The sequence below is a fragment of the Salminus brasiliensis genome, chromosome 21 (assembly GCF_030463535.1).
Source record: "Salminus brasiliensis chromosome 21, fSalBra1.hap2, whole genome shotgun sequence".
In the NCBI taxonomy this organism is placed as follows: Eukaryota; Metazoa; Chordata; class Actinopteri; order Characiformes; family Bryconidae; genus Salminus; species Salminus brasiliensis.
This window is the reverse complement of record NC_132898.1, coordinates 23,962,364-23,990,286: the sequence shown is the minus strand read 5'-3', so window position 1 is coordinate 23,990,286 and position 27,923 is coordinate 23,962,364. Positions and strand designations below refer to the sequence as shown.

The 27,923-nt window shown below is 39.3% G+C and overlaps 1 protein-coding gene across 30 annotated transcripts; it reads left to right on the top strand.

Annotated features, from left to right (window-relative positions):
- Positions 1-91: 91 nt before the first annotated feature.
- Positions 92-27,521, top strand: LOC140542699 (inter-alpha-trypsin inhibitor heavy chain H3-like). Of its 30 annotated transcripts, XM_072665569.1 has the most exons (32): positions 92-174; positions 2,622-2,782; positions 2,917-3,021; positions 3,606-3,768; positions 5,601-5,711; positions 6,102-6,230; positions 7,926-8,042; positions 8,223-8,391; positions 9,134-9,244; positions 10,320-10,501; positions 10,600-10,779; positions 11,533-11,660; positions 12,119-12,309; positions 13,337-13,381; positions 14,175-14,201; positions 14,375-14,401; positions 16,258-16,275; positions 16,486-16,503; positions 17,632-17,649; positions 17,861-17,879; positions 18,758-18,774; positions 18,985-19,002; positions 19,982-19,999; positions 20,152-20,175; positions 22,368-22,391; positions 22,517-22,555; positions 23,071-23,136; positions 24,387-24,491; positions 25,533-25,710; positions 26,651-26,799; positions 27,053-27,128; positions 27,214-27,521. In XM_072665569.1, exons 1-32 carry the CDS (start codon positions 100-102, stop codon positions 27,326-27,328), a joined length of 2,823 nt encoding a protein of 940 aa, XP_072521670.1. In that variant the 5' UTR covers positions 92-99; the 3' UTR covers positions 27,329-27,521. The 30 variants fall into 30 exon arrangements, with proteins under 30 accessions (XP_072521670.1, XP_072521673.1, XP_072521671.1 ...); XM_072665572.1 differs by lacking the exon at positions 16,486-16,503; XM_072665570.1 differs by lacking the exon at positions 18,758-18,774 and having other exon boundaries at positions 17,861-17,878.
- The last annotated feature ends 402 nt before the right edge of the window (positions 27,522-27,923 follow it).

The window sequence follows — 27,923 nt, the reverse complement described above, 5'->3', positions numbered from 1 at the left end:
GTTACTGGCTGCAAGGCTGTAGTGGCCAATAGCAAAGCATGTAGGGTTTGTTTAAAAGGTTGTGTGTGTTTGTAAGACTTCAGTCCTGCGTGGGTCACCATGTGTCAAGCCACAGTCAGCGTAACTCTCTTGGGCTTCTTACTCATCTCTGCCATCGCTGCACCAACCAAGAAGGTATGTTTAGAGGCCATGTGAAGTGTATGTGAACTTACAAAACACTGTATTATTAGCTTTAAAGGGCTTCTCCAGTTCCCAGCTAATGCTGGAGTTCCACGTGTCCTTGTTGAAGAGTAACAAGACCTGTCGTGTCCCAACTTTTTATTGATTAGACCCATTACTGTGCAACAAATCTTGAGTAAATTGAGAAAAAATAGTTTCTTTTCATAGTAGTTATTGCAGTGAGGTATGGTGACCAAAACCCAGTATCTGCTCAGTGACATATTCCTAATTTCTACTTGATGTGACATTCTAACATCATTAGACATTGACATTTTGGTGGCTTTAAATCTTAGTGTTATGTAACCCAAATTTAACATCTTCCAAACATCACATTCCAACGCCATATTGACACAGAATAGTGATATTTAGTTGTGACTTATAGAGACCAAACTTCTAAATGTTATAATGTTAATACCCAAACAATGTTACATTGTGATGTTAGACGCTGTCTAACAGCGTCAATGTCTGTCTAACATAAATTTAAAAACAGTCTAATTTACTATGGTCTTGGTAGAAAACTGCTTAATGTTGTGCAAAATGTTTTTAATTCCTAAATTGCAATTTATTTCGAAATTTGTAGGACTGGTATAGAATGGCAGAATATTCAAGTATTCAGATATTCGTTTGTTATACCAACACATTGTTGCACTATGATTTATACTTCATCATTGCACTGTTAAATTGAACATATATGTATACCATCTCAGCACCATTGTGCTCACCCATAACGTCACGTTCAGGTTGACGGCGGTAAGAGTATGCTAAATGCTGAAGAGTTCAGAAGAAGGAGCTGGCAGCTAGAGGAGAAGAGGAACAGGAGGCTGGTACTATACCACACAAAAAAGGAAACAGCATGGCTCTGAGTGGCTCAGCAGACAAAGGCACTGACACTATGGCCCGAGGCTTGCAAGTTTGAAATCCTGGGTCATGCTGCCTCGCCATTAACAGCCAGAGCCCAAGAGAGCACAATTGGCCATGATCTTTCTGGATGAGTAGATACTCTTTCTGAGTGCCCTCCCTCTCATCACTCCCATTCTGATGTTGGCAAGCACAGGCATTTCCTTTATGCTTTCCTCTAAGTGAATTTGCTGGCTAGTGATGCTGCATAGAAGGCAGTTCGAAAAGAGGTGGTGGCCGACTTCACATGTATCAGAGGTCTTCACGATTGTCATTGCAAGTGATAGAGGGCGTCCGAGTGGGTGAGTGGGTTTACTGGCTTGGCTATATTGGGGAGAAAATTGGGTTAAAATGTAAAAATCAGAACAAACTCAAACAAACATGGTACTTCAATGCTGATGCAGTCCAGTAATGAAGAAGAGAAAGCACACCATAAAGACTGCATGAAAAAAGAGATGGTCTTGTCTATGGGTATGGTGGAAGGGAAACAGTGACTGCTACCTTAATGTGCAGTTTGGTTTTGCAACAACACAATGATTCTGTGCACAAGAGCTTATGCTCAGAAGAAACAAAATGAACATAGAGAGGCTTAGTCAAAGTCCTGACATGAACTTCATTGAGGAGCCGTGGCCATACCTTCTACTGGAAGCTCAAAAGTCCTCCAGTGTGACTGATTACAGCCAAATGCCTCTACAGTAGTAAGGAAAGACTGATCTTCAGTTATATGAAGCATTTTCACATGGGTGATACTTCTTCCTTCCATAAATGAAATTCCTTGTCATGTTCTCTTTGTTTATATGACATTTTGTATGCAGGTATGAAACCATTTAGTGTGAACAAATATGCTAAAATACTTTTCACAGGAATGTCCCTAACAGGCTAATCTGCAGTGTTCATATCTTAACATGTGTACGTTTTATGTGTGTACTCTAAGTTAGGAAAATATTCCAGGAATTCTTTGTGTTTAAGTCCCTGTTTTAATTAAATGAAGATTAGCATGCCCAGTGTAGTCCTCTTAACTGGTACAAACAGTATAAAGCTTAGCCCTAGGATTCCTAAAGTCAAAGTATAAATCCACAGGCTGGTCATTCAGTAACTACATGGAAATCACAGCGGTGTATTGATTATATGTCTTAAGGTCTGAGTGTAAATAACTGAACAAATCCTATATTGACTTAAATATGACATTTCTCTGCACAATTTAGACAGTTTCTACAGATTTATGGAATTTAACAGATTGGAAATGCATCATTTAATGTGCTTAATGGTATATGCGTTATAATATGCAGAAGTGTGTCTCTGTAATGGATGAGGCTTATTTACATTCAGAAAATCAATTCATAATCTATGCAGGGGAGCACAAACCTTTTCATAAGACTGTAGAAATAAGAAAAACACACTGGATTGCAGTGTAGACTCATCTTTTACAAGCAAACGATGCAAAGTACAACCTTACTGAGGGTCAGAAACTGTGAAATGTTGATTTCCCTTTTTCCTCACCACAGGAAGATGTTGAAATCTACAGATTTCACATAAACTCCACGGTCACCAGCCGCTACGCCATCACAGTCATCACTAGCCGCGTGGTGAACCAACACAGCGAGTCCAAAGAAATTAATTTCCAGGTCAAGATTCCAAAGAATGCTTTCATCAGCAAATTTCGAATGTGAGTAAATACAATCATCAGTTCATCAGTTATTATTAGTGTATAAAGAAATGCAGCCTTATTTAAGGTATTCAGCCTTCATTCAGGTTATATAACTGAACTGACTGTCCATAAACACACATATGCCTCCTCAGGACCATAGACGGGAAGACGTACGATGGAGTCGTGAAGGAGAAGGAAGCAGCTCAGCAGCAGTACAGTCAGGCAGTAGCTCGAGGAGAGAGTGCTGGAGTGGTCAGGTACAACCTCATAATATCTAGTATCAGGAGCAGCTGTATTTGAATTCAGTCAAATAAATTTAACAAAAATATATATATATTTTACCAAATTACCCAAAATTATTAGTTCAGGTAACTCTAGCAATTAGCAGAATATTGCCCCGCTGAAAAGAACAGCTTTGGCAGCTCAAGCTGGTTGACCACCACTGGTCTGTTTTCATTTGAGTTTAATGGTTTAGATGGTCTACCAGCATTACCACCTTGACCAAATGACTAACATCATGATGAAGGTGATTGACTAGTATGAACAAAAGTTAGTTAACCAGTATGACCAAGGTGGCTAACCGGCATAACTACCATGACCAAGCTGGTTGACCAGCGTGACAAAGGTAGTGGATTAGTGTGAACAAAGGTGTTTGACCACTGTCACCAAGGTTGACCAGTGTGACAAGTATGACTAAGGAGGTTGACCAGAATTAACAAAGGTGGTTGACCAGCATGACCTACATGACCAAGCTGTTTAATCAGGTTTATCACCAACTACAGCTGGAGTTCTCAGCAGGATAGATAAGCAATTACATAATTTGTGTATCTTTGTGTCTTAGCTCAGTAGGACGGACTTTGGAGGAGTTTAAAACCTCAGTGACGGTGGCGGCCAATGGTAAAGTGACCTTTGAACTGACCTATGAGGAGCTGCTCAAGCGACGCCTTGGCAAATATGAACTACTAATCAATGCTCAGCCAATGCAGCCTGTAGCAGACTTTAAGGTACAGTAATCCTAACAAGGCTTTATCCAGGATATCATGCCCATATCATATAAAGCCATATTGCTCTGTAAAGCGTTTGCTTGCTAGGTAGCTAATGCTATTAATCTGGTGGTACAACAAGAACATTATCATTCAAAAGAAAAATGTAAGATTTACCTCACTCTACACATGATTCTGAGTAACGTCAGATACTTGTGACAAGGGCTATCAACTAGGGCTTAACCGATGCTGATGCTTACAGGATTTGAGCTCAAATCTCTTAATGAGATCTTAATAAGGCAAAACCATAGACAACTGTACCACAGGGGAATGCCATATAAAGCACTTCACCTTTAATATGAGATTGACTCATGTTTGTGGACACCCCTTCTAATGAACGCATTCAGCTGCTTTAATTTGCATTCTTGCTGACACAGACATGCAAATGCACACATAGCTTGTCTAGTCCCTGCAGAGAAGTACTGCCAATACAACAGGACTCTCTGGAGCAGATAAACATGGACCTATTGGCACTGTGCCTAATGCCATGCCAACGCATTGAGCTGTGGAGCAGTGGAAAGAAGTGGAATGATGGTTGGTGCTCCATCCAATACCTTTGGGATGAGTTGGGGAGTTAGGGGATGAAGTGGGGTGGTGATCATCCAACATCCTGATCCTAAATGCAGTTAAATCCTCACAGCAACGCTCCACAAATCCTCCAAAAGCAGGATACACTCTTGTTAGTACCCTTAGTTTCAGAAGAAACAATGCACAATCAGGTGTCCCAATATACAGTTGATAATGTAAAAAAGTGTTTTACTCTTTCAATTTCTTTAATGCTGAAAACAGGTGCCCTTTGAGCTCAAACTCACTATATTGAGCACATAACCCCAAAAGGCTTGAACACACTAACCAAACAAACAGCAGCACAAGCAAACAGAAATGTTTGCTTGGTGTGTTGTACCTGTTTGAGAGTTGGGAGAATCTAGGGTGTTCTCATTTTTTTAAAAATCCTAGTTCATTTAGTCTATTTTAGTTATGGGCATTCTTAAAACTGTTGCAAAAATGAGAATGCTGGTGTCTGTAGTCTAATATAAATAATTCATAAAACATTTGTCAACATAGCAACATAATCAACATATTTCAGAATTGTTTGTTTAACAGACATTGTGCAATCTAGAAAATAAGATCAGATAATTGTGCTTACATGATGAAGACAGGCAATAGTGTAGTGATGATACAACAATACAGTGTATTAAATATTAACCGGCTGTTGCCACTACACTTGCATCATAATCTGCCATTTCTTTCCTAATAACTGCCCCAGACGTGAGTAGTTCCTCTCTTGCACTGTGGGATAACTGTGTCCATTGTATCCACACTCTAATAAATGACTGGTTCTGATTATGCATGTATTGAACATTTTACTACATATATCATCCTCAAAATGTAGTTAGTATTAGCAATTAGTTTGCAACTGAGACACACCCCTTGTCATCTACATAGAAGATGCAGGATTTTTTAGGACATTACATCAGGAGGAGGGGCTTCAGACATGATCCTCCTGCCAGACTTTCATTTCATATCCCCACTTTAACAACACTAAAGTAACATTCTGAACTGCGTCCTGGGGCAGTTCTGAATGTGCTGTTAAATCAAATGATTCTTAAGGGTCATTTAATTAATATGGGTCAGTTGAGGCAGTTGTGGAACAAGTTTAAAAAGCTAATACTTTAAAAAAGGATACTGAGGTGTAAATACTGTCGCTTAAAGAATCATGAAAAGCAACCTGAACTGATTAGCCTTTCTGAACGTAGCCTAACCTTCATATTCTTGTTGTGCATCTCGGTTAGATTGACGTCTACATTCATGAGGACCCAGGTATTTCCTTCCTGGAGGTAAAAGGGGGACTGAACACTGAGGAGCTGGCCAATGCTGTGACCACTACACGATCTGGTAAAGAGGTGAGGTCTGCACACTGCAGTTAGGCCTATTCTTTACTAGTTCTTTAGTTCTCTAGTAAACTGATGTATAATTTATAGAATTAGTACAAAAATTCTAAGGGGAGGGATAGTGATCATCAAATAGAGGGATAGTGATCATCCAATATTCTGACCTCACTAACAATCTTATCACTGAATGCAATCAAATCCTCACACAAGGCTCCAAAATCTAGGAGAAAGCCTTCCTCCCTGGACAGTAGAGGCAGTTTGACAAATCAGGATAAACTCTTTTTAATACCTTTGATTTCAGAAAAAACAATGAATGAGTAGGTGTCCCAATACTTCTGTCCATATAGTGAATGCTTCATATAAAAATATAGTAGCTGCATTGCTGATGAAGTCTTATTCTAGGCTTGGGTACACTTCTACCCCACCCGTGAGCAGCAGACCATGTGTAAGAGCTGTACAGAAACTGGACTGAATGGAGACTTGATCATAACTTATGATGTGGAGAGAGTGAACCCCAATGGAGACTGGAAGGTACTGCATTTTACAACACCTTTATTGTCATTACAGTCTTGAATAGTATGAGCCAAGGTCAGAGCCCACAACCCCGTTAGCAATAACCACGTGCTCAAACCACCAAACCACTGCTGCCCCATACAGTGAAGTCAGGGCAGTGAAGTGTCAGGGCAGACAAATCATGATTTGCAATAAACTTCATCTACATGGCTGAACATCAAACTCTACATACACAAATGCTACATGGAAGCTAAGTAAGATCAAGACTAGTTACTATTGACCTGTAACTTAACCACCGATCCACTTACTTATTTACATCAGTATACAAATTGTATTAGATATACTGTTACACTGGTATGTATAGTATCTGCTGCATAGTTGTTCACTTTTCTGGCAGTTGTTCTTTACATTGTGTCCAAATTTCATAAGGAATGGACTAATACAAATGCTCCAAAGTGACTTGGAATAAAATATTTTTTATACACTGACTTTCATTGAAACTGAAGGTTTTTCTCCTTCTTCTCTATAAATTAGATGTCATAGAGTGTAACTGGAGATTTTTGAATGCAGTGCATTCACTTTTTTCCATTAACAGTGGCTCTGGCAGTCTTTGTTTACTCTGGACTCTATCTTATACCCTGCAGAAGGCGCACTGCCATGTTGATTGGTATCTTACACCCCACCAACAGTCTATTTTCACACCTTCCGCCTGCATCGTTTAAATAGTAACAGTGCTTGTGAGTATATCTATGACGATGGCCGTGGTGTTCTCGAAATTAGGTTATTTAGGTAACTTTCTAATGTATTGCTATCTTGGTAACGGAAAACCATGTTGCACCACAAGAGCACCACTGACTGAAACAACCTAGGCAGACACCAACACTTAATTGCTTTCTTGGCAGTGAATTGTCAACACAGGCGTGTGCCCAACGCATGTACCAAAGTCAGACCGCACCTGCCTCTTAAGGGGAATAGCAAAAGACAGACTGATTGGTTTATTGCGCATTATGCACAAAACACATCCATGATTAATTAAGAGACTTTTGTGCGTTTCTAGCTGTGCAAGGTGTACTCTTCCTGTTATTACGACAGCAAAGACACACTGATGCCCTAAATCAAGCTACACGGTGCGCAGTTGATGGCTCACCAAAAGATCAGAAAAATATGGCCCTCTGTGTTAGGATTTCTAGTATGACAGTTACATGACAGCACTGGTGAAGCAGACGCATCAGATGCTTGTAAGGCTCTTAGGTCAATGTTTTACTCGATCGCTTCACAAGAACCCAGCATGTTCACTTAACCGGAGCATCATAACAGATTTTCTTCTTTACAGAATGGTAAATACAGACGTATGAACATTTAGGTGGTTATTTTAAAGCTTGCGATTTTAACCATACATGCAGATGCTCTTCTCCTTTGGATATGGTGCCCCTCAGTACAGTAAAGCATTAAATAGCCTGTTGAAATGTTGGGTAATTTTAGCTTGGGTACTTTATGATCAGTGTACACAGCAGTAGCCTACTTCAGACTGCATACATTTCAATGCAAGATGACCATAAAACATTTGATAAGAAATGGCTGGAAATTAGAACACAAAGGCTGAAGAAACAAACTCTTGAAAGTGGGTGTGGCAGAATAAGGTAGATAGAAACAGCTGGATCTCCCATGCATTTAATGATATGGATGATTACAATGATCTTTCTTTTCTAACAGATATCAAATGGCTATGTTGCACACTGGTTCGCACCCATGGGCATTCAGCAAATTCCCAAAAATGTGGTCTTCGTCATCGATCGAAGCGGCTCCATGCACGGCAGGAAAATGGAACAGGTGCACTATTAAAAAACCAACAAAAACGCAGCAGTTTTTTGTGTTGTAGCTATACGTGTCCACCTCAGTTTCATACAGCCTGTCTTATAGACTCGTTCACTTTACTAATCACAGTACTATTCATGTGAGTGTGCCACTTGACAACCAAACACATTTGCTGATGGAGTTTTCCCACTGTAGACCCGCTTGGCAATGCAAAGGATTTTGGGAGACCTTGCTAGTGATGACAACTTTGGGCTGATAATCTTTGACAGTCATGTAGACGTTTGGAAACAAGAACTCCTCCAAGCCACTGAGAGTAATGTGAACTTAGCAAAGAGCTTTGTCAGAAGGATTGAAGATCAAGGAGGTAAGATATGCTTGAAATTTGGTGACTTTGGATTCTTTTTAAATAAGCAAATGCAAAAAATGCAAAAAAGTAAGGTTAGACTGTTAAGTTTGCGGTTATTAAAAAATGTAGGTACTTTGGCGGTTCAAAGTCAAATGACACATTTGCAGGCAAGACAACCATATTCACCCTTAGAAAATGAAAAATGGTTGGTAATTGGGGTGCAGGGAGGGTGAAAAGCCTTGCTCAAGGGCCCAACAATGGTAGCTTGTCAAGCACAGGTACTGAACCCACAACCCTGGCATCAATAGTCTGGTGCGCTAACCACTAACCTACCACTGTCCCAATCTTTGCAGTACAAAAGGTCAGGCAGTTACTGACACTTATGCAAAACAGTGTGGTTGTATTATCTACACGTTTCATGTTTCACAAGCAAGACTTTGGGCCAAAATCTGTTCTTTCACAGCACATTTGCCAACAATGAATCCATATACATGTAAAATCAGAGCATTTTTTGAGTTAATTCAGCTTAGTTTAGGCAAACGTTCCCAATACTCCATTTGGTTAACAGTATAGTTTAGCCTTAAAAACTTTAGTAAATGAGCTGCAGCTGAAAGTGATATAAAGTGAAATATTGTGTAAGGTGTTTAGTCTGTGGCCCAGTCTCCCCATCAAGCCATTGTGACATTAAAGGGTTAAAGAAGGAACGAATGCTCTGTTTAGTTAATAATCAACATCTCAACGTTTGACTTTTGTCTCGCAGCCACTGACATCAATTCTGCAGTCCTAAAGGGGGTGGAGATGATCAACAGACACCCACGAGAAGGCTCCGCCTCCATCCTCATTCTACTGACCGATGGAGCCCCCAATTCAGGTACGAAAGCACTGATACACACAAACACTTAAACATACTGCTGAACAGCACATCCCGCCTGGAATTCAATAATAACATGCCTCAAAGACATCTACTAATAATTTGCTTGCTGGAACTTACAGGAAATACAAAATACAGACATATAGCAGCCACACTATCTCCTGCCCTCCACCTCCACACCAACCCTGCTCTTAATGCACCAAATGTTACACAACTATCATGTCAGGATTACAAGACATGCTAAGGCTTAATAGTTTTGGCCCTAAAACAGACAGTAATGCATCACAACTATACACACATAAATCAATGTATTGATCAGTATTTTTGCACACATTCCAGTATGAAAAGCTAGCCTAAAATATATTAATCCTACAGTAAATATTGTATAACTGTTCACCAGATTTTGTTGCGTACCACAGGGCTCTATTTTAGGGCCTATAAAAATGCTGCCCACTCAATATTGGTAGAAGCAGTCTGAGATGAACTTTTCATTGTGGTGGTGCATCATTTTACTGGATGTAGCTGTGGGAAGATGGGTCTAGGCTGTGGCATTCAAGCCATGATTTATTGGTATTTACAGCCCAAAGCGTGCCAAGAAAACATCCCCCACTTCATTACACCACCTCCACCAGCGTGGACTGTCTACACAAGGCAGGTTGGGTTCATGGAATCGAGCTGTTGGCTCCACATTCTAACCCTACCATCTGTGAGCCTCAGCAGAAATTGAGACTTTAACAGTCCAATTTTAGTGAGCCTTTCCCACTGCATCCTCAGCTTTCTGTTCTTGGCTAAAAGTACTGGAAGACTATGTGGTCTTGAAGCAGGTAGCCTATATCTGCAAAAATGTATGCACTGCTGTACTGAATTTCATAAATAAACAGGTGTCTTCCTAATAATGTTCTTGGCGAGGGTAAATTACAACAGTAATTAGGTGTTGGGCCTACGTAGAGTGTTTTAATGGATAAATGTCTCACTCTTAAAAAGGTCTCAGTAGAGGAAATAATGTCCTCAAATACTCCAAACCTGGATAATCAGCATTTTCAGCATGTCTCTGTCCCACTGCTGCCTCCTACAGGTGTAAGCAATCCAGAAAGGATTCAAGCCAATGTGAAGGAGGCCATCGGAGGAAAGTTTGCTCTGTATTGTCTGGGATTTGGGTTTGATGTTAACTTTGATTTCCTGGAGAAAATGGCCCTGGAAAACGGTGGACTTGCTCGCAGGATCTATGAGGACTCCGACGCTGACCTCCAGCTACAGGTAGGATAAATAAAACAGCAAAGGTCATGTCATGGCATATTTCAGTGCTGTGCTGGTGTCAGTGGTGCTCCATTCAGTGCTGTCTTCATGTTTGCTAGGGTTTCTACGAGGAGGTGGCCACTCCTCTCTTACATGATCTTCAGCTAAACTATGAGGGAGCATCAAACCTAACCCAGACCGAATTCGGTCTGTACTACAACGGCTCAGAGATTGTGGTGGCTGGTGAGATCACAGACAACAGCCTGGAGAGTTTCAAAGTGGAGGTGGTTGCATTTTCGGTAAGAACATCTCTGTCTCAGTAATGTGGTATAACACCTTAGGAGCTGCCGAGCGTACAGACACTTTAAACAACAAATATAATCTAGCAAGCACTTAGCAATACCATAGCAACCACCTAACAACAAACCACCAACACCAAAGCAATCACCTTCAGACACTGACGCAACCGACTTGGATGCCATATTAATTACCACTTAGCAACCACTTAGCAAAACCATAGCAACTATCTAGCAAGCACCTAGCATCCACTTAGCAACACCATACCAAACACCCAGCAACACCTTAGCAGCTGCCTAGAAGACAGGTATTTTAAACAAATATAATCTAGCAAGCACTTAGCAACACCATAGCAACCCCCTGGGATGCCAAAGCAGCCACCTAGCAACACAACACAGACCACTTAGCAACATCACAGCAACCACCTGAGACACCATAGCAGCCAACTTGGATGCCATAGTACCTACCACTTAGCAACCACTTAGCAAAACCATAGCAACTATATAGCAACACCATAGCAACCACCTAGCAACACATTAGCAACAACCTGAGATACCATAGCTACCACCTAGCACACAGTAGCAATCATTTTGCAACACTATACCAACCACCTTAGATTACCACATCAGCAACTTAGAAACACCATAGCAACTGCTTAGCAAGATAGATACTGACAGTGTAATCTGGCCATGTTTGCAGCTTTTTGACTGGACATATGGTCACTTGGCTGGTTGTCTTCTGTTCACATTTTCCAGAAAAGCAAAAAAGTGAAATATGAGGAGACTGTGTCGCTGAGAGACCTACCTGAAGTTCCACCTCAACATGAAAACTTCACCCAGCGACTCTGGGCTTACCTTACAGTTAAACAGCTATTGAGGAAAGAGTGAGAGCCTTTTATTCTTTGATTTACTCTATATACTCTGTGTCCCCATAATAATGACTTTACAGTTTACTTAAAGCTACTGAAATTCTGGGATTAAACAAGTGTTAAATATGTTACCTGTCATGGCCTGCAATATTCTGTAGATGAGGCACCCATCAGGCTTCTCAGAATGGAGTATCCAGAATGAATTATGTAAATATGCAATACAATCACTGAGAAAATGATTAGATCCTGATGGCTAGCATAGCCACTAATGTGCTTGGGCCATTTTTTGGGTGCTATCTCTGCTGTTGTATCTCCTGTCGTCTATTCGGATCTGTAATAAAGGTGACCTAACAAAGCTGGGGATGTTTGTCAGGTTTACGTCCTGAACTCTTGCTGGGAATTAAACACATGAACAGTAGTAGCTTTACACAACAGTGGCACCGGAAACGTTCACATTCGTATTTCTGTCTCAGACTGACACTTAAAGGAGAGGAGAAAGAAGCAGCCAAGAAAGAAGCCCTGGATCTCTCTCTGAAGTACAGTTTTGTGACTCCACTGACTTCTATGGTAGTCACCAAGCCCCAGGAATCGGACACACAAGTCGCTCACAAACCCAAAGAGGGCGAGGAGAGAGGCAGATGTCATGACTGCCTTTTAGTCTCCCGTAAGTAGAGCAGAAAAGAAAAGTGATCTTGTGGTCCAGAAGTGAGCTCGTGGTATTTTGAGTATAGCTGTATAACTACTTTTGCTGTTTTTTTTTAGTCGATTAACTCGTCACACAGTTTTTGAGATAGAGGTCTTCACAACTCATAACCTGATTGTTTGGTATGATTGTATACTGCTTTTTGTTCAGTGGTATGGGTTATGTGGCAATGGGTTTAGTACAGAATAATTTCCTATAGAAATGAATGGGGTGTCAAAGTTTGTGCACTCTTAAGGTAAAGGTGCACGTATTTGTCACTGTACAGCTAAATGTGTCCTTTAACCCTTCTGGTAGTGAACACACACTCACATGTGTTAGGGGCAGTGTTAGGGGTAGTGAGTACACACACACACCCAGAGCGGTGGGTAGCCAACTCCAGCGCCCGGGGAGCAGAGAAGGTAAAGGGCCTTGCTCAAGGGTCCAACAGTGACAGCTTGCCGAGCCCGGGAATCAAACCCACAACCCTGTTATCGACAGCCCGGCGCTCTAACCGCTGAGCCACCACTGCCCTGTGGTGTCACAATAATTAAAATACTAGACAAAAACCCAGCCATACCCACAGTGGGTACCACAGCAACCACTTGGGTACTACAGTCACCTGAGACACCATAGCAATTACCTGGGATACCATAGCAATTGTGTAGCAACCACTTAGCAACACCATAGCATCCATCTATCAACACAATAGCAATCATTTAGCAACACCATAGCAACCATCTGAGAAACCATAGCAACCACATAGAAACACCACAGCAACTATTTAGTAACACCATACCAACCACCCAACAATATCCTAGCAGCCATTTAGGACATTTTAGAAGTTTTACTTTTTTAATTCAGCTGCAGACAAATGTAATTAAGAAAAGTTAATCTGTATTAATTTGACCAGATAAATCATGTGTTTAACAAAAAGAAACGTGTAAAACAAAAGTTTTAAAGTTTTATAACATTCAACTTTTAACATTTCAATTGTTTTTATTATTATCAGAAGGAAGAAGAGGCGGACCAGTAGGAGGAGGTTTCCATATATTAGGTCTGTTCTTTTTCTCAAATATTTAAATTATTCTTACTGTGCTTTTTAAATAGTTTATGTTCTTCAAGAACAGTGTTCAGTCTCCAGAACAGTTTGTTGTTTACATGACATAATGTATGGGGAGGTACGTTACACAGCTTGGCTGCTTCATTTGCAATACTGTAGTAACAGCTGGGACCCTATTTTAACAATCTTTAGGTAAGTCGTGAACCATGCTGCTTGATTTTAGGGCATATCAATGCAGGATAAGTCTTTTGGGCGTAACGTGCAATAAACCAATCAGCGGGTCACTGTAAGAGCCTGGTGCGGTCTGACTTTGGCGGATTACTACTTCAATGGCACAAAGCCGGGGTGTACGTGTCTTGGGCACATGTCTGTGTTGACGATTTACTGGCAAGACAGCAATGAACATCTAAATGTTGACATCTGCCTGGGTTGCTTTCAGTCAGTGGAGCACCTTTGTTTTCCGTTGCCAAGATAGCAATATGCCAGAAATTTACCTGAACACACCTCATTTCGGGACCAGCACATCCATCGATGTAGATATATTCACAAGCACCTTTGCTGTTTAAACAATGCAGGCGGAAAGAGTGAAAATGTCTGACTGTTGGTGGGGTGTAATATAGCAATGAGCATCGCAACGCACCTTACGCGGGGTGTAAGTTAGTTCATAATGTCTGAGTCTTCCTGTTTCTTCCATTTACCAACTGTTTACAGTAACTTTGTTTACTGACTGTGTGAAATTAAATGTTGAATCAAGGTCTAATATTCAACATCTTTTTCTCTTCTGCAGCTCACAGTCCTCCAGTGTTTCATCCAGGTCTTCTCCTATTTTATTCTTATTTTAATGTGTTTTTTTTCTATTTTTCTCTTATTTTAACATCTAATGTTTTTCAGTCTTCTTATTTCTCCCATTGACTCACTGTTTACTGACTGTGTAAACTTCAATACTAAATCAAGGTCTAATATTCAACATCTTTTTCTCTTTTGCAGCTCACAGTCCTCCAATGTCTCATCCAGGTCCTCTGCTTCTTTTTCCCTTATATTAAAATATATATTGATGCCTTTAATGCCATATAATGCATTTATTGAGTATCTATGTTGCTGTTTGATGTTTAAATAGTAAGTGTGAAACATGCTCAGATGGCATTTAACAAACCTATTTACCACTGTTATTGTATTTGACCTCTTGAATGAAACAGGCTGATTTTTCTTTTACAGAAAAAAACAGCAAAAAAAGCCAATAAGCTCTGCTCTGATTGGCCAGTTCATGGCACCAGCATATTATATATTTATTTATTTTAACACTGAAAAACTAGTTATTTCTGAGTCTTGTCGGATAGTGCTGCCGTCCTCTCATGCTGTTAGCAAGCTGAAGAGATTGTAGCCAGTTAGCTTTTAGCCTCAGTTATCGGGTTTATCTTTCTTGAGTCTTATTGGAGAAAAAAACAGTGCTCTCCAGTATCAACAACACCCTGTTGTCCTGAAGTCACTTCCGTGTTTTACTGTTTCTCCAGCTTTGGCGTTAGTGGACACGGTTTATGTAAAAGCTGGATTTGTTTTTGAAGGAGGAACAGTGGTTCACAGGTTGTTGCTTACATGGTTACTGAATTATTGATCTATTCCAAGATAAACACAGTTTGATATTCTAGGGCAATTTTTGAGATTGTGAATGTAAATGTACTGTCTTTTATAGTTTTCTGGTTTGTTGTAACCTCAGGAAGCTGGATAATAGAACAACAACTTTCTTTGCTGTAAATTTACAACACAACTGCAAAATTAGTCAACTCTAATAGCTAATGTTTACAACCAACCTGATAATGAACTGGATTGCTGGTGTGATTTGGTAACTAGTAGTGTGGTTTGGTCAATTATCTTTTGGTAAATTGTGTGGTTTGGTAATTCTTAGTGTGGTTTATCAGTTGTTGGTGTGTTTTGGTAACTGGTGTAGTTTAGTAGTTCTGGGTGTGTTCTGGTAACTGGTATGGTTTAGTAGTTCTCTGGGTGATTTGGTAGTTGGTGTGGTTTGGTAACTGGTGTAGTTTAGTAGTTCTGGGTGTGTTCTGGTAACTGGCATGGTTTAGTAGTTCTCTGGGTGATTTGGTAGTTGGTGTGGTTTGGTAACTGGTGTAGTTTAGTAGTTCTGGGTGTGTTTTGGTAACTGGTGTAGTTTAGTAGTTCTTAGTGTGATTTGTTAGTTGGTGTAGTTTGGTAACTGGTGTGGTTTAGTAGTTCTGGATGTGTTCTGGCAACTGGTGTGGTTTAGTAGTTCTTAGTGTAATTTGGTAGTTGGTGTGGTTTGGTAACTGGTGTGCTTTAGTAGTTCTGGGTGTATTTTGGTAACTGGTGTAGTTTAGTAGTTCTTAGTGTGGTTTGGTAGTTGTTGGTTTGGTTTGGTAGTTTTTGATGTGGTTTCAAAGTTCTCAGTGTGGTTTATCAGTTGTTGATGTGTTTTGGTAACTGGTGTAGTTGAATAGGTCTTAATGTGATTTGGTAGTTGTTGATGCAGTTTGCTAGTTGCTGGTGTGGTTTGGTAGTTTTTGGTGTGATTTGTTAGGTCTTAGTGTGGTTTAGTAGTGGTTAGTCTACAAAGAAGCTTTGCACCTACTGGATTTGCAAACATGGTGCTGTAATTGGTTAATTGGTGTAGTTAGGGTAGTTTATTTTTTAGTATTGCAGCAGTACGATTTCACATTAGCTGCTGTACCCAAATATAGAACAGTCTAGTGTAAGTGAATGTAAATGTACTGTCCTTTGTAGTTTTTTTTGGTAAATAAGTGGTATCATGATTATTTTAGGAAGGTTGTTAATTAGAATTAGATGCACTCATGTGCTAATTAGTAAAACTCTATAGTTAAACATCTTTTTCTTCACAGGATTACCAGGATTACAAGGTCTGTACCTCTTTCTCTTATTTTAAAAGTATTGTGAATGTAAATGTACTGTGTTTTGTAGCTTTATGGTTCAATAAGTGTTATCATGATTATTTCAGGAAAGTTGTTTATTAGTATTAGATGCACTCATGCTCTATTTAGTAAAATTGAGATTAAAATATAAAATGCATGTGCTGTTCTAATGTTTATGTACATCATTATTCTCCAAAGCAATGCCTGTCCGACCAGGTCTGTACCTCTTTCTCTTATTTCAAAAGTATTGTGAATGTAAATGTATTGTCTTTTATAGTTTTCTGGTTCGTTGTAACCTCAGGAAGCTGGATAATAGAACAACAACTTTCTTTGCTGTAAATTTACAACACAACTGCAAAATTAGTCAACTCTAATAGCTAATGTTTACAACCAACCTGATAATGAACTGGATTGCTGGTGTGATTTGGTAACTAGTAGTGTGGTTTGGTCAATTATCTTTTGGTAAATTGTGTGGTTTGGTAATTCTTAGTGTGGTTTATCAGTTGTTGGTGTGTTTTGGTAACTGGTGTAGTTTAGTAGTTCTGGGTGTGTTCTGGTAACTGGCATGGTTTAGTAGTTCTCTGGGTGATTTGGTAGTTGGTGTGGTTTGGTAACTGGTGTAGTTTAGTAGTTCTGGGTGTGTTCTGGTAACTGGCATGGTTTAGTAGTTCTCTGGGTGATTTGGTAGTTGGTGTGGTTTGGTAACTGGTGTAGTTTAGTAGTTCTGGGTGTGTTTTGGTAACTGGTGTAGTTCAGTAGTTCTTAGTGTGATTTGGTAGTTGGTGTTGTTTGGTAACTGGTGTGGTTTAGTAGTTCTGGGTGTATTTTGGTAACTGGTGTAGTTTAGTAGTTCTTAGTGTGGTTTGGTAGTTTTTAATGTGGTTTCAAAGTTCTCAGTGTGGTTTATCAGTTGTTGATGTGTTTTGGTAACTGGTATAGTTTAATAGGTCTTAATGTGATTTGGTAGTTGTTGGTGCGGTTTGCTAGTTGCTGGTGTAGTTTGGTAGTTTTTGGTGTGATTTGTTAGGTCTTAGTGTGGTTTAGTAGTGGTTAGTCTACAAAGAAGCTTTGCACCTACTGGATTTGCAAACATGGTGCTGTAATTGGTTAATTGGTGTAGTTAGGGTAGTTTATTTTTTAGTATTGCAGCAGTACGATTTCACATTAGCTGCTGTACCCAAATATAGAACAGTCTAGTGTAAGTGATTGTAAATGTACTGTCCTTTGTAGTTTTTTGGTAAATAAGTGGTATCATGATTATTTTAGGAAGGTTGTGAATTAGAATTAGATGCATTCATGTGCTAATTAGTAAAACTCTATAGTTAAACATCTTTTTCTTCACAGGATTACCAGGATTACAAGGTCTGTACCTCTTTCTCTTATTTTAAAAGTATTGTGAATGTAAATGTACTGTGTTTTGTAGCTTTATGGTTCAATAAGTGTTATCATGATTATTTCAGGAAAGTTGTTTATTAGTATTAGATGCACTCATGTTCTATTTTGTTAAATTTGAGATTAAAATATAAAATGCATGTGCTGTTCTAATGTTTATGTACATCATTATTCTCCAAAGCAATGCCTGTCCGACCAGGTCTGTACCTCTTTCTCTTATTTCAAAAGTATTGTGAATGTAAATGTACTGTCTTTTATAGTTTTCTGGTTCGTTGTAACCTCAGGAAGCTGGATAATAGAACAACAACTTTCTTTGCTGTAAATTTACAACACAACTGCAAAATTAGCCAACTCAGACAGTTTACTGCATTAAAAGATAATGTTTACAACCAACCTAACAAAGAACTGGATTGCTGGTGTGATTTGGTAACTGGTGTGGTTTAGTAGTTCTTGGTGTGTTTTGGGTAACTGGTATAGTTTGGTAGTTCTTAGTGTAGTTTGGTAGTTGTTGGTGTGGTTTGGTAGTTTTTCATGTCCTTTGGTAAATTGTGTGGTTTGATCATTTTTAGTGTGGTTTGGTAGTTGTTGGTGTGGTTTGGTAGTTTTTGATGTGGTTTCAAAGTTCTTAGTGTGGTTTATCAGTTGTTGATGTGTTTTGGTAACTGGTGTAGTTGAATAGGTCTTAATGTGATTTGGTAGTTGTTGATGCAGTTTGCTAGTTGCTGGTGTGGTTTGGTAGTTTTTGGTGTGATTTGTTAGGTCTTAGTGTGGTTTAGTAGTGGTTAGTCTACAAAGAAGCTTTGCACCTACTGGATTTGCAAACATGGTGCTGTAATTGGTTAATTGGTGTAGTTAGGGTAGTTTATTTTTTAGTATTGCAGCAGTACGATTTCACATTAGCTGCTGTACCCAAATATAGAACAGTCTAGTGTAAGCGATTGTAAATGTACTGTCCTTTGTAGTTTTTTTGGTAAATAAGTGGTATCATGATTATTTTAGGAAGGTTGTGAATTAGAATTAGATGCACTCATGTGCTAATTAGTAAAGCTCTATAGTTAAACATCTTTTTCTTCACTGGATTACCAGGATTACAAGGTCTGTACCTCTTTCTCTTATTTTAAAAGTATTGTGAATGTAAATGTACTGTGTTTTGTAGCTTTATGGTTCAATAAGTGTTATCATGATTATTTCAGGAAAGTTGTTTATTAGTATTAGATGCACTCATGCTCTATTTAGTAAAATTGAGATTAAAATATAAAATGCATGTGCTGTTCTAATGTTTATGTACATCATTATTCTCCAAAGCAATGCCTGTCCGACCAGGTCTGTACCTCTTTCTCTTATTTCAAAAGTATTGTGAATGTAAATGTACTGTCTTTTATAGTTTTCTGGTTTGTTGTAACCTCAGGAAGCTGGATAATAGAACAACAACTCTAATAGCTAATGTTTACAACCAACCTGATAATGAACTGGATTGCTGGTGTGATATGGTAACTGGTGTGGTTTAGTAGTTCTTAGTGTAGTTTGGTAGTTGTTGGTGTGGTTTGGTAGTTTTTCATGTCCTTTGGTAAATTGTGTGGTTTGATCATTTTTAGTGTGGTTTGGTAGTTGTTGGTGTGGTTTGGTAGTTTTTGATGTGGTTTCAAAGTTCTCAGTGTGGTTTATCAGTTGTTGATGTGTTTTGGTAACTGGTGTAGTTGAATAGGTCTTAATGTGATTTGGTAGTTGTTGATGCAGTTTGCTAGTTGCTGGTGTGGTTTGGTAGTTTTTGGTGTGATTTGTTAGGTTTTAGTGTGGTTTAGTGGTGGTTAGTCTATAAAGAAGCTTTGCACCTACTGGATTTGCAAACATGGTGCTGTAATTGGTTAATTGGTGTAGTTAGGGTAGTTTGGTTTGGTAGTTCTTCATGGGATTTGGTATTTGGTGTGGTTTGGTAACTGGTGTGGTTTAGTAGTTCTGGGTGTGTTCTGGTAACTGGCATGGTTTTGTAGTTCTCTGGGTGATTTGGTAGTTGGTGTGGTTTAGTTGTTCTGGTTGTGGTTTGGCAGCTGGTATGGCTTAGTAGTGGTTTGTCTACAGAGAAGCTTTCCACCTACTGGATTTGCCAACGCTGTGCTGTAATTAGTATAGTTAGGATAGTTGGTTTACTTTCAGTATTGCAGTAGTATGCAGTTGTAGTATGGTTTTACACTAGCTGCTGTACCTAAATAGGCTAGTGTAACCTTCAAAAACTACACTGGCAAATACAGAAATTTTGCACAGTGTTTTTGATTTATGAATCTCTATTTTTTCTTCTCTGCAGGGCTTCAAAGAGAAAGAGGTGCACTGCTCTTCTATTTAGACATTCATAGATATTCATAGATAGTTGGTTTGTTTTTAGGATTATAATAATGTGGTTTTTAGTAGCTTGGTACTCAAGCAGTCTGTAGTAACCTTCAAAAACAAGGTCAAATGTTGATCTTATTATTCCAGGAATCTCAGGAATTTCAGATTATGGTATGTCAATCATACATCCTCTGCTTTTTATACATACACCATATGGACAGTATTGGAACACCTGCTTATTCATTGTTTCTTTTACAATCAGGGATATTAAAACAGAGTTTCCCCTGCTTTTGTTGGAGTAACTGTCTCCACAGGGAATACGTTCTACTAGATTTTGGAGCATTGCTATGAGGATCTGATTGCATTCAGCAACAAGAACATTAGTGAGGTCAGGATGTTGGATAACCACCACCCCACCTCATCTCCAACTCATGCCAAAAATACTGGATGGAGCACCAACCATCATTCCAGATAATACAGTTCCACTGCTCCACAGCTCAATGCTCGGGGGGCTTTATACCCCTTGAGCCAATGCCACGCTTTGTCTAGTCCCTGTAGAGAAGTAGTGCCTAATGCCAGGTGTGGGCTAGTGGGGTATAACACCCCCAGCATTGAGTTGTGTTCTCTGGAATGATGGATGGTGCTCCATCCAGTACAGTTGGGATAAGCTGGGGAGTTTGGAATCAGTGCGGTGGTGATTATTAATAATAATATATATTATTATTATTATCTAACATCTTGACCTCTCTAACAATCTTGTCGCTGAATGCAATCAAATCCATGTTTACTGCATGGCTAGCTATAGTTATATTTTCACTCTAGTAACACGCTAGTGCTAGGCATTTGGGCTGACCATGATGATTTAAATGAGCAATTAGCAGTGCTAATTGTCTTTCAGCGCTCTTGGCTGTAAACTGTAGCATGTCAGAAACTAATTTTTGGCCGTAGAGTAAATTTTCAACGGTATGTACAGTCATACTGCCCAGCACTATGCAAAACATTTTTTTCAAAAAATAAAATGTTCTACTACTGCTTTAGATTTTCATTTAAATAATTTTGTGTCTCCATCTTTATGTGTGGCCTAGCTTTGGTAATAATAATAAAGACTAACACAAAGTATCCAGAATCACTAGAGAGGTGTAAGTGTGTGTTAAGGTAATGCAGTTAGTAACAAGTATTTATCCAAGAACTTGACTGGGCATTTATCGTTTTGTTTTGGTAGTTGTTGGTGTGGTTTGGTAACTGGTGTGGTTTAGTAGTTCTGGGTGTGGTTTGGTAACTGGCGTGGTTTAGTAGTTCTTAGTTTGATTTTTGCAAAATTGTTGGTGTGATTTGGTAGTTTTTGATGTGGTTTAGTAGTTCTTAGTGTAATTTGGTAGTTGGTGTGTTTTGATAACTGGTGTGGTTTAGTAGTTCTTGGTGTAATTTGGTAGTTGGTGTGGTTTGATAACTGGTGTAGTTTAGTAGTTCTTGGTGTAATTTGGTAGTTGGTGTGGTTTGGTAACTGGTGGGGTTTAGTAGTTCTGGACGTGTTCTGGTGTAGTTTAGAAGTTCTTAGTGTGATTTTCGCTAGTTGTTGTGTGTGATCTAGTAGTTTTTGTTGTGTTATTGTAGATCTTAGTGTGACTTGGTAGTTGTTGGTGTGACTTGGTAGTTGTTGGTGTGGTTTAGTAGTTAGTGTGATTTGGTAGTTGTTGGGGTGGTTTGGTCACTGGCGTGGTTTAGTAGTTCTCAGTGTGATTTGGTAGTTGGTGTGGTTTGGTAACTGGTGTGTGTTAAGTAGTTCTGCATGTGTTTTGATAACTGGTGTGGTTTGGTAGTTTTGGTGTGGTTTGGTAATTGTTGTTGTGGTTTGGTAGTTGTTAGTGTGGTTTGGTAGTTGTTAGTGTGGTTTGGTAGTTCTTAGTGTGATTTGGTAGTTAGTGTGATTTGGTAGTTGTTGGTCTGGTTTTGTAGTTGTTGGTGTGGTTTGGTAGTTGTTAGTGTAATTTGGTAGTTGTTGGTGTGGTTTGGTCACTGGCGTGGTTTAGTAGTTCTCAGTGTGATTTGGTAGTTGGTGTGGTTTGGTAACTGGTGTGTGTTTAGTAGTTCTGGATGTGTTTTGATAACTGGTGTGGTTTGGTAGTTTTGGTGTGGTTTTGTAATTCTTAGTGTGATTTGGTAATTGTTGTTGTGGTTTGGTAGTTCTTAGTGTGATTTGGTAATTGTTGTTGTGGTTTGGTAGTTCTTAGTGTGATTTGGTAATTGTTGTGTTTTGGTAGTTGGTCTGTTTTTAGGATTATAATAGTGTGGTTTCATAGTAGCTCAGTAATCAAGCAGTCTGTAGTAACCTTCAAAAACAAGGTCAAATTATGATTTTACAGAAGTGGCAGAACATCAAGATTATGGTATGTCAATCATACATCTTTGCTTTTTATACATACACCATATGGACAGTATTGGAACACCTGCTTATCCATTGTTTCTTTTACAATGAGGGAAATTAAAACAGATATTTTTATATCTATTTTAGATTATTTCTTTCAAATTGAGCCTCAAAGTGCTGATTTCGGTAAGTATTTCATACATGTTTTAGTAACTCAATCAATTAATTCATTAATTCATTCAGCTTATGTAGAGGTGTACAAGCTAAATTTCATTGTTTACAATTTACACTTCCCCATTTCAAGAGTCACTGTGATGGAGTGAATTCTTCTTTCTTCTTTGGACATCCAGTATCTCTTCAGTAACTGCATAACTTTATTTAAACATCATATATCATATATCACGCTGTGACTCTGGCAGCGGTCCTTTACATTGTGTCTACATTCCACGATGAACGGGCAATAGAAATGCTCAAAAATGACTTGGAATAAATATTTTTACTTATACAAATATATTAATACCTATATAAACACACTAAGTATTTAGAGTTGCATTTGTTTTTTTAACGACTTTCATATGAAAAGTACTACAAGACATGTTTCAGTATTTTTTTGGTGTGGAGCATTTGTGGCATGACAAATGCTTTGTTTTTTCTCCATGTGGAGAACAGCACAGGATTAACAACTTTTTTATATTTTATAGTGACCATGAACCCGAGACCTACTAAGATCAGTCAGTTTCAAATGACTTCACTCCCTCTCCCTCCAGGTACACTGAGCAGCTTTTAAACTGTGCATTTGTGCTTCAATCACACCTCTAAATATATTGGACTCTATATAATATATAATATCTTTTTGTGTTCATGCAGTTAATTTGAACGCCTTAAAACATAGTGTTATTAAACTTCTGTTACCAAAGAATGGCACTGCCTGTTTGCACAGACGTCCTTGTAGATACTGAGTAATACACCTTAGTGTGTGATGAGCCTTTCTGTGTTAAATCAGAAGGTGAATATCAGCTGACTCTTGTAAATGGCTATTTTCATACTGTCTGGATTAGTGTATTACTTCATTCTTGGAAAGCTGTCATAGAGGACTTATTTATGTTTACACTGACACGCCAAAAGTCACAGGATAACAGTATGTGAACTATGGAGTGGCGTTTATCATAGGGGACAGCTCTGTTGTCAGGTGTTATCTAGCAAGTGAGGTGGAAAATTGGCCAGTGTGCTCATGGCAAGGCATGATAGTAGGGGCGAGATAAATGGGACATTTCATTTCCAAAATTGTGATGGCATTTAACATTACCAGCATTACCACCAACAGTGGACAGCGCAGCGCTCACCAACAGGTGCCTAATGATCATGACCAGTAGCTGGTGTCTGGCTAGAATTGTCTGTGCGAAATCACATCCACATTCATTGCAGCAGGCCCCACACCCATATCCCGCAGGTCAGGTCAGGGCAGCGTTCTTTAGGCACATGGGAGCAGAAAACCTACCAGAGAGCCTCTGTTACTGGTGTTGTGGTGTTAACTGGTTGAGATTGCTAACTGGAGACTTGAGGCAACATGTGTCAAAGTCATGATACTGATTGTTTTGGACAGTAATATTTGGTTTGTGTGTGGCCCAGACCCCATGAACCCAAATTATCAAGAAGGCACTGTGCAGGCTGATGGTGGTTACATACTGGTGTGGGCTGTATTCATATGGTACAGGTTGGGTCCACTGGTCTGTCTAAACACGTCATTGACCGCTGCCTGTCTTTCTGTCTGGAATCGCGGGGCTAGAGGGGGTCCTACATGATACTAGTTCCTGTCCCATAACCTTTGGCATGTCAGTGTAGATATGGTCAAGTTAATAACTGGAGGAGAGAACCTTCCCTTTACACTGAAAAACTGTGTATCATGTTCTCAGTGTTTTAAACCCCTGATCTGAAGGGTGGAACTATGCTGTGGTTGTTTATTGATTGCCGTTTTCTGTCCTTCTCTATCCGTTTTCTCCCTATCCTTCTCTCCCAGCCAATTCTGTGAGGTTTTTGATCTCTTCTAGTTCTCAGCCTAAGCCACTCTGCTATGACATACCTTTAGCTTCCAAAATCCGACTTCTGGCGGATCCCTCTTCACGTAAGTCATTTAATGTATAGGATGCACTGTAAGTAACACTCCCTCTTGGTACCCTGGTCAGGCACCTTGTGAATTGTGACGATGATTAGTTTAATTAGGGTGTATGCAAGTCATTATAAAGCCAGGTTCATGTATAAGGCAGTCTGGAGTTATTAATACTCTTCTATATTTATCACTGAAAAAGAGGAAACCCACACTCTTGTTTGTATTAAGAGGATTATCCAGTAAAATTGTACACAAAGTAAAGGGTTATGCTCAAGGCTAAACAGACTAATTCTGTCTGACTGGATTCACTGTGAAATATACATCAATCAGCCATAACATTAGTCAGAAAACAAGTGGAAAAACATTGGTTAGCTTCATCTACAATGGCATCTGGCAACAAGGAGTGGATATATAAGGCAGCCAGTGAACAGTCAGTTCTTGAAAATGGGCAGGTATAAAAATCTCAGCCGCTTTGACAAGGGCCAAACTATGATGGCTAGAAAACACCAGGCAGGTCTTGTGGGGTGTTCCAAGTATGCAGTGGTCAATACCCACTAAAAGTGCTCCACAGAAGGACAACCGGTGATACTAGCCACAGGGTCAAGGATGCCCAAAGCTCACTGATGCTCACAGAGGTTCCACCTCACAACAGGACTTAAAGGTTCTGCTGCTAACATTAGTCTTGGTGCCAGATACTACAGGACACCTTCAGAGGTCTTGTGGGGTCCATGCCTTGAATGGTCAATGGTCGACCAGTTGTGACAGCACAAGGGGGGCTGAAATTCCTATAGACATGCTTGTGAAAACATTCTTATGATAATATAGAAAGTATTAGATCATAGTAGTATTTAGGCTAAATTCTGCATTAGGCACTGCTATGTAATAATGTTAGTGAGCACTAGATGCAGCATTACAGATTTCTCAGAATGTATGTGGTATTAAAATGACTTAATAATACATAACAATGCATAGTATATATGTTTTAATCTTTAGTCACAGCCCTAATGACAACAGCCATGGAACACCCCTTCCTGTAATGTTTTCCTCACTTAACAGAATTCTCAATGAATGGTGAGCTGACGCTTTACGGAGGGAAAGGTTTCAAGCAAATTGCTATTCATTACAAAACCAATCATCACCTGACCATCAGCACCAGCGGGATCAACTACTCTGATGGTCAGAATGCTGTGAATTTTGTTTGGGGGCAGGAGCCCACCAAGCATGAGGCAGACAGGTAAGAGCTGCAGGTTTCATTACAAAGAAAGCGTAATAAGTGATTTAATTGGCTGAATAAATCTTATACTAATGCTGAATAAAATCAATTTATCCATCTACATATCAAAACTGTAATACTGTGTAATTTGTTCTGTACTACGATATAACATTTCGATTTAGGTATTTAGGTCGTATCACGCCCCCACTTAAAAAATAAAGACTAATCTACCTGATCCTGGTCCAAATGTTTGTGGACAACCCTTCTAATGAATGCAACTTCAAGTTGCAGCCACTGCTAACACAGCTATGCAAATGTCCCTGTAGAGCAGGACTGCCAACAGAGTAGGACTCTCAGGACCTGTTGGCATGTTGGCACCTAACACCAGGTATGGGCTAGAGGGGAATAAAGCCCACCAGCATTGAGCTGTGAAGCAGTGGAACTATAATTCTCTGGAATGATAGTACCTTTCGGATAAGTTGGGGAGTTGGGGATGATTAATTAGGGTGGTGATCATCCAATATCCTCACTACCATCCTCACTTGTCGCTGAATGCAATCAAATTCTCACAGCAATTGCAGATGCTCCAAAATCTAGTAGAAAGCCTTCTTCCCTGGAGAGTAGACAGTTACACCAACAGCAAATTAAACTAATAGCCTTTATTTCAGAGGGAACAGTGAATAAGCATGTGTCCCAATACTTTTGTCTATATAGTGTGTGTTAACATGACCACACTATCTCTCTAATTAGTTATAAAATAGTTTTATTGGTTAAGGTTCTAAAATCTATTGTACTGACCTATTAAATAATCTTTGTCCATTATGTTGCTTGGCAACCTTTACCTACTGGTAAGGAACAGCTGTTTATTGTGATTGTTAAATAATCTGTGTATTTCTGATTGGCATTTTTACACCATGTGACTATCTGGATGTGTGAAGTAACACTGATTGTGTTCCTGCAGTGTGTCTGTAATACTGAGGAACAATGAAGTGGACGTCACCATAGGAAGCGTGCGGGTTGTTTTCCTCCTTCATAAGGAAGACAGAGATGTGTTTCTGTGGCCTGCTATTCGTCAACAACCAAAACATGGTAGCCTACAGGGCATTCTGGGTAAGACATTCACTCTTCTAAAACAGTGATCTTTGTCGCTAGCATAAAAACATATATTCCATCAAATTTCCTGATAATATTTCTCTACAGAGGACTAGACAAACTGTGTTTGCATTTGCACATCAATGTCAGCAATGGATGCATCTTCAAGTAGCCAAATGCATCCATTAGAAGGGTGTCCACAAACATTTTTACTTTTTGTTATACAGTTTGTAATATGTTAAGACTTGCTAATCTGTGTCTTCTCTTCCAGCAAAAACTGATGTGCAGTATGAGAAACTACTGGGATCTCGTATTAAAATCAACAATCAGGAAGAGTCTGCCTCCTTGTAAGTGCTCTAATTAACTGAAATCCTTCATAGCCTTGAGTAAACTGCTGTTTCTCAGTTCAAATGCATGTTTTCTGAATTGCAGGAGCACCGCCACTGACTACAGACTCCATTCAGCCCCAAGTGTGGAATGCTGGCTGGTTCGGTTGCAGTTTGCCCTGCAGGGGGAGCTCTCTGACTTCACTGTGTCTCAGCTGTAGAGTTCTCGACTAAAGATGTGGCCTGCAAATTTCAAAATGTGCTGTTTTCCAAATCTTGGGGAAGAAAGAATCACTTCTGGTAGAAAATGAAATGGTACCACTGTAAGAAATCTTAGTAGTAGTAGTAGTTTAAGAGGACTGTAGATAAAGGTGGTAAAGCTTAAAGAAACAATAAAAAATTAAGTCAAGTCAAGTCAAGTCAAGTCAAGTGGGTTTATTGTCATTTCAACTACATACAGAGTACACAGTGAAACGAAACAACGTTCCTCCAGGACCATGGTGCAACATAGACAGTGCATACAAAACACAAGTGCAACACAAACAAACAAGTGCGGACAGACAACACAGTACAGACAGAGGATAATAAATAATGACTGTAGTGTGCAAGTTGTGCAATGTGCGATAAATAGAGTCCAGTGAGGCTTCTACTCTACTCTAATGGCTTCATCGAAATTTTCACATTTCTTATTACAATTTTTATAATAATCAATGGGCTTGCTGTTAGACATGAGCTGTAATTATTCACATTTAGTCAGTTCAATGTACTTCAACTGTACAAATCTGATAAGCTTTAACTTTACATTGTGTTGTGAAG

Bases quoted from the DNA above. Each gene is read 5' to 3' on its own strand.
- LOC140542699 (XM_072665569.1), top strand. From the start codon at position 100: ATGTGTCAAGCCACAGTCAGCGTAACTCTCTTGGGCTTCTTACTCATC. The intron at 2,783-2,916 runs GTGAGTAAATAC...ATGCCTCCTCAG, and splicing joins TTCATCAGCAAATTTCGAAT to GACCATAGACGGGAAGACGT. The intron at 6,231-7,925 runs GTACTGCATTTT...CTTTTCTAACAG, and splicing joins ACCCCAATGGAGACTGGAAG to ATATCAAATGGCTATGTTGC.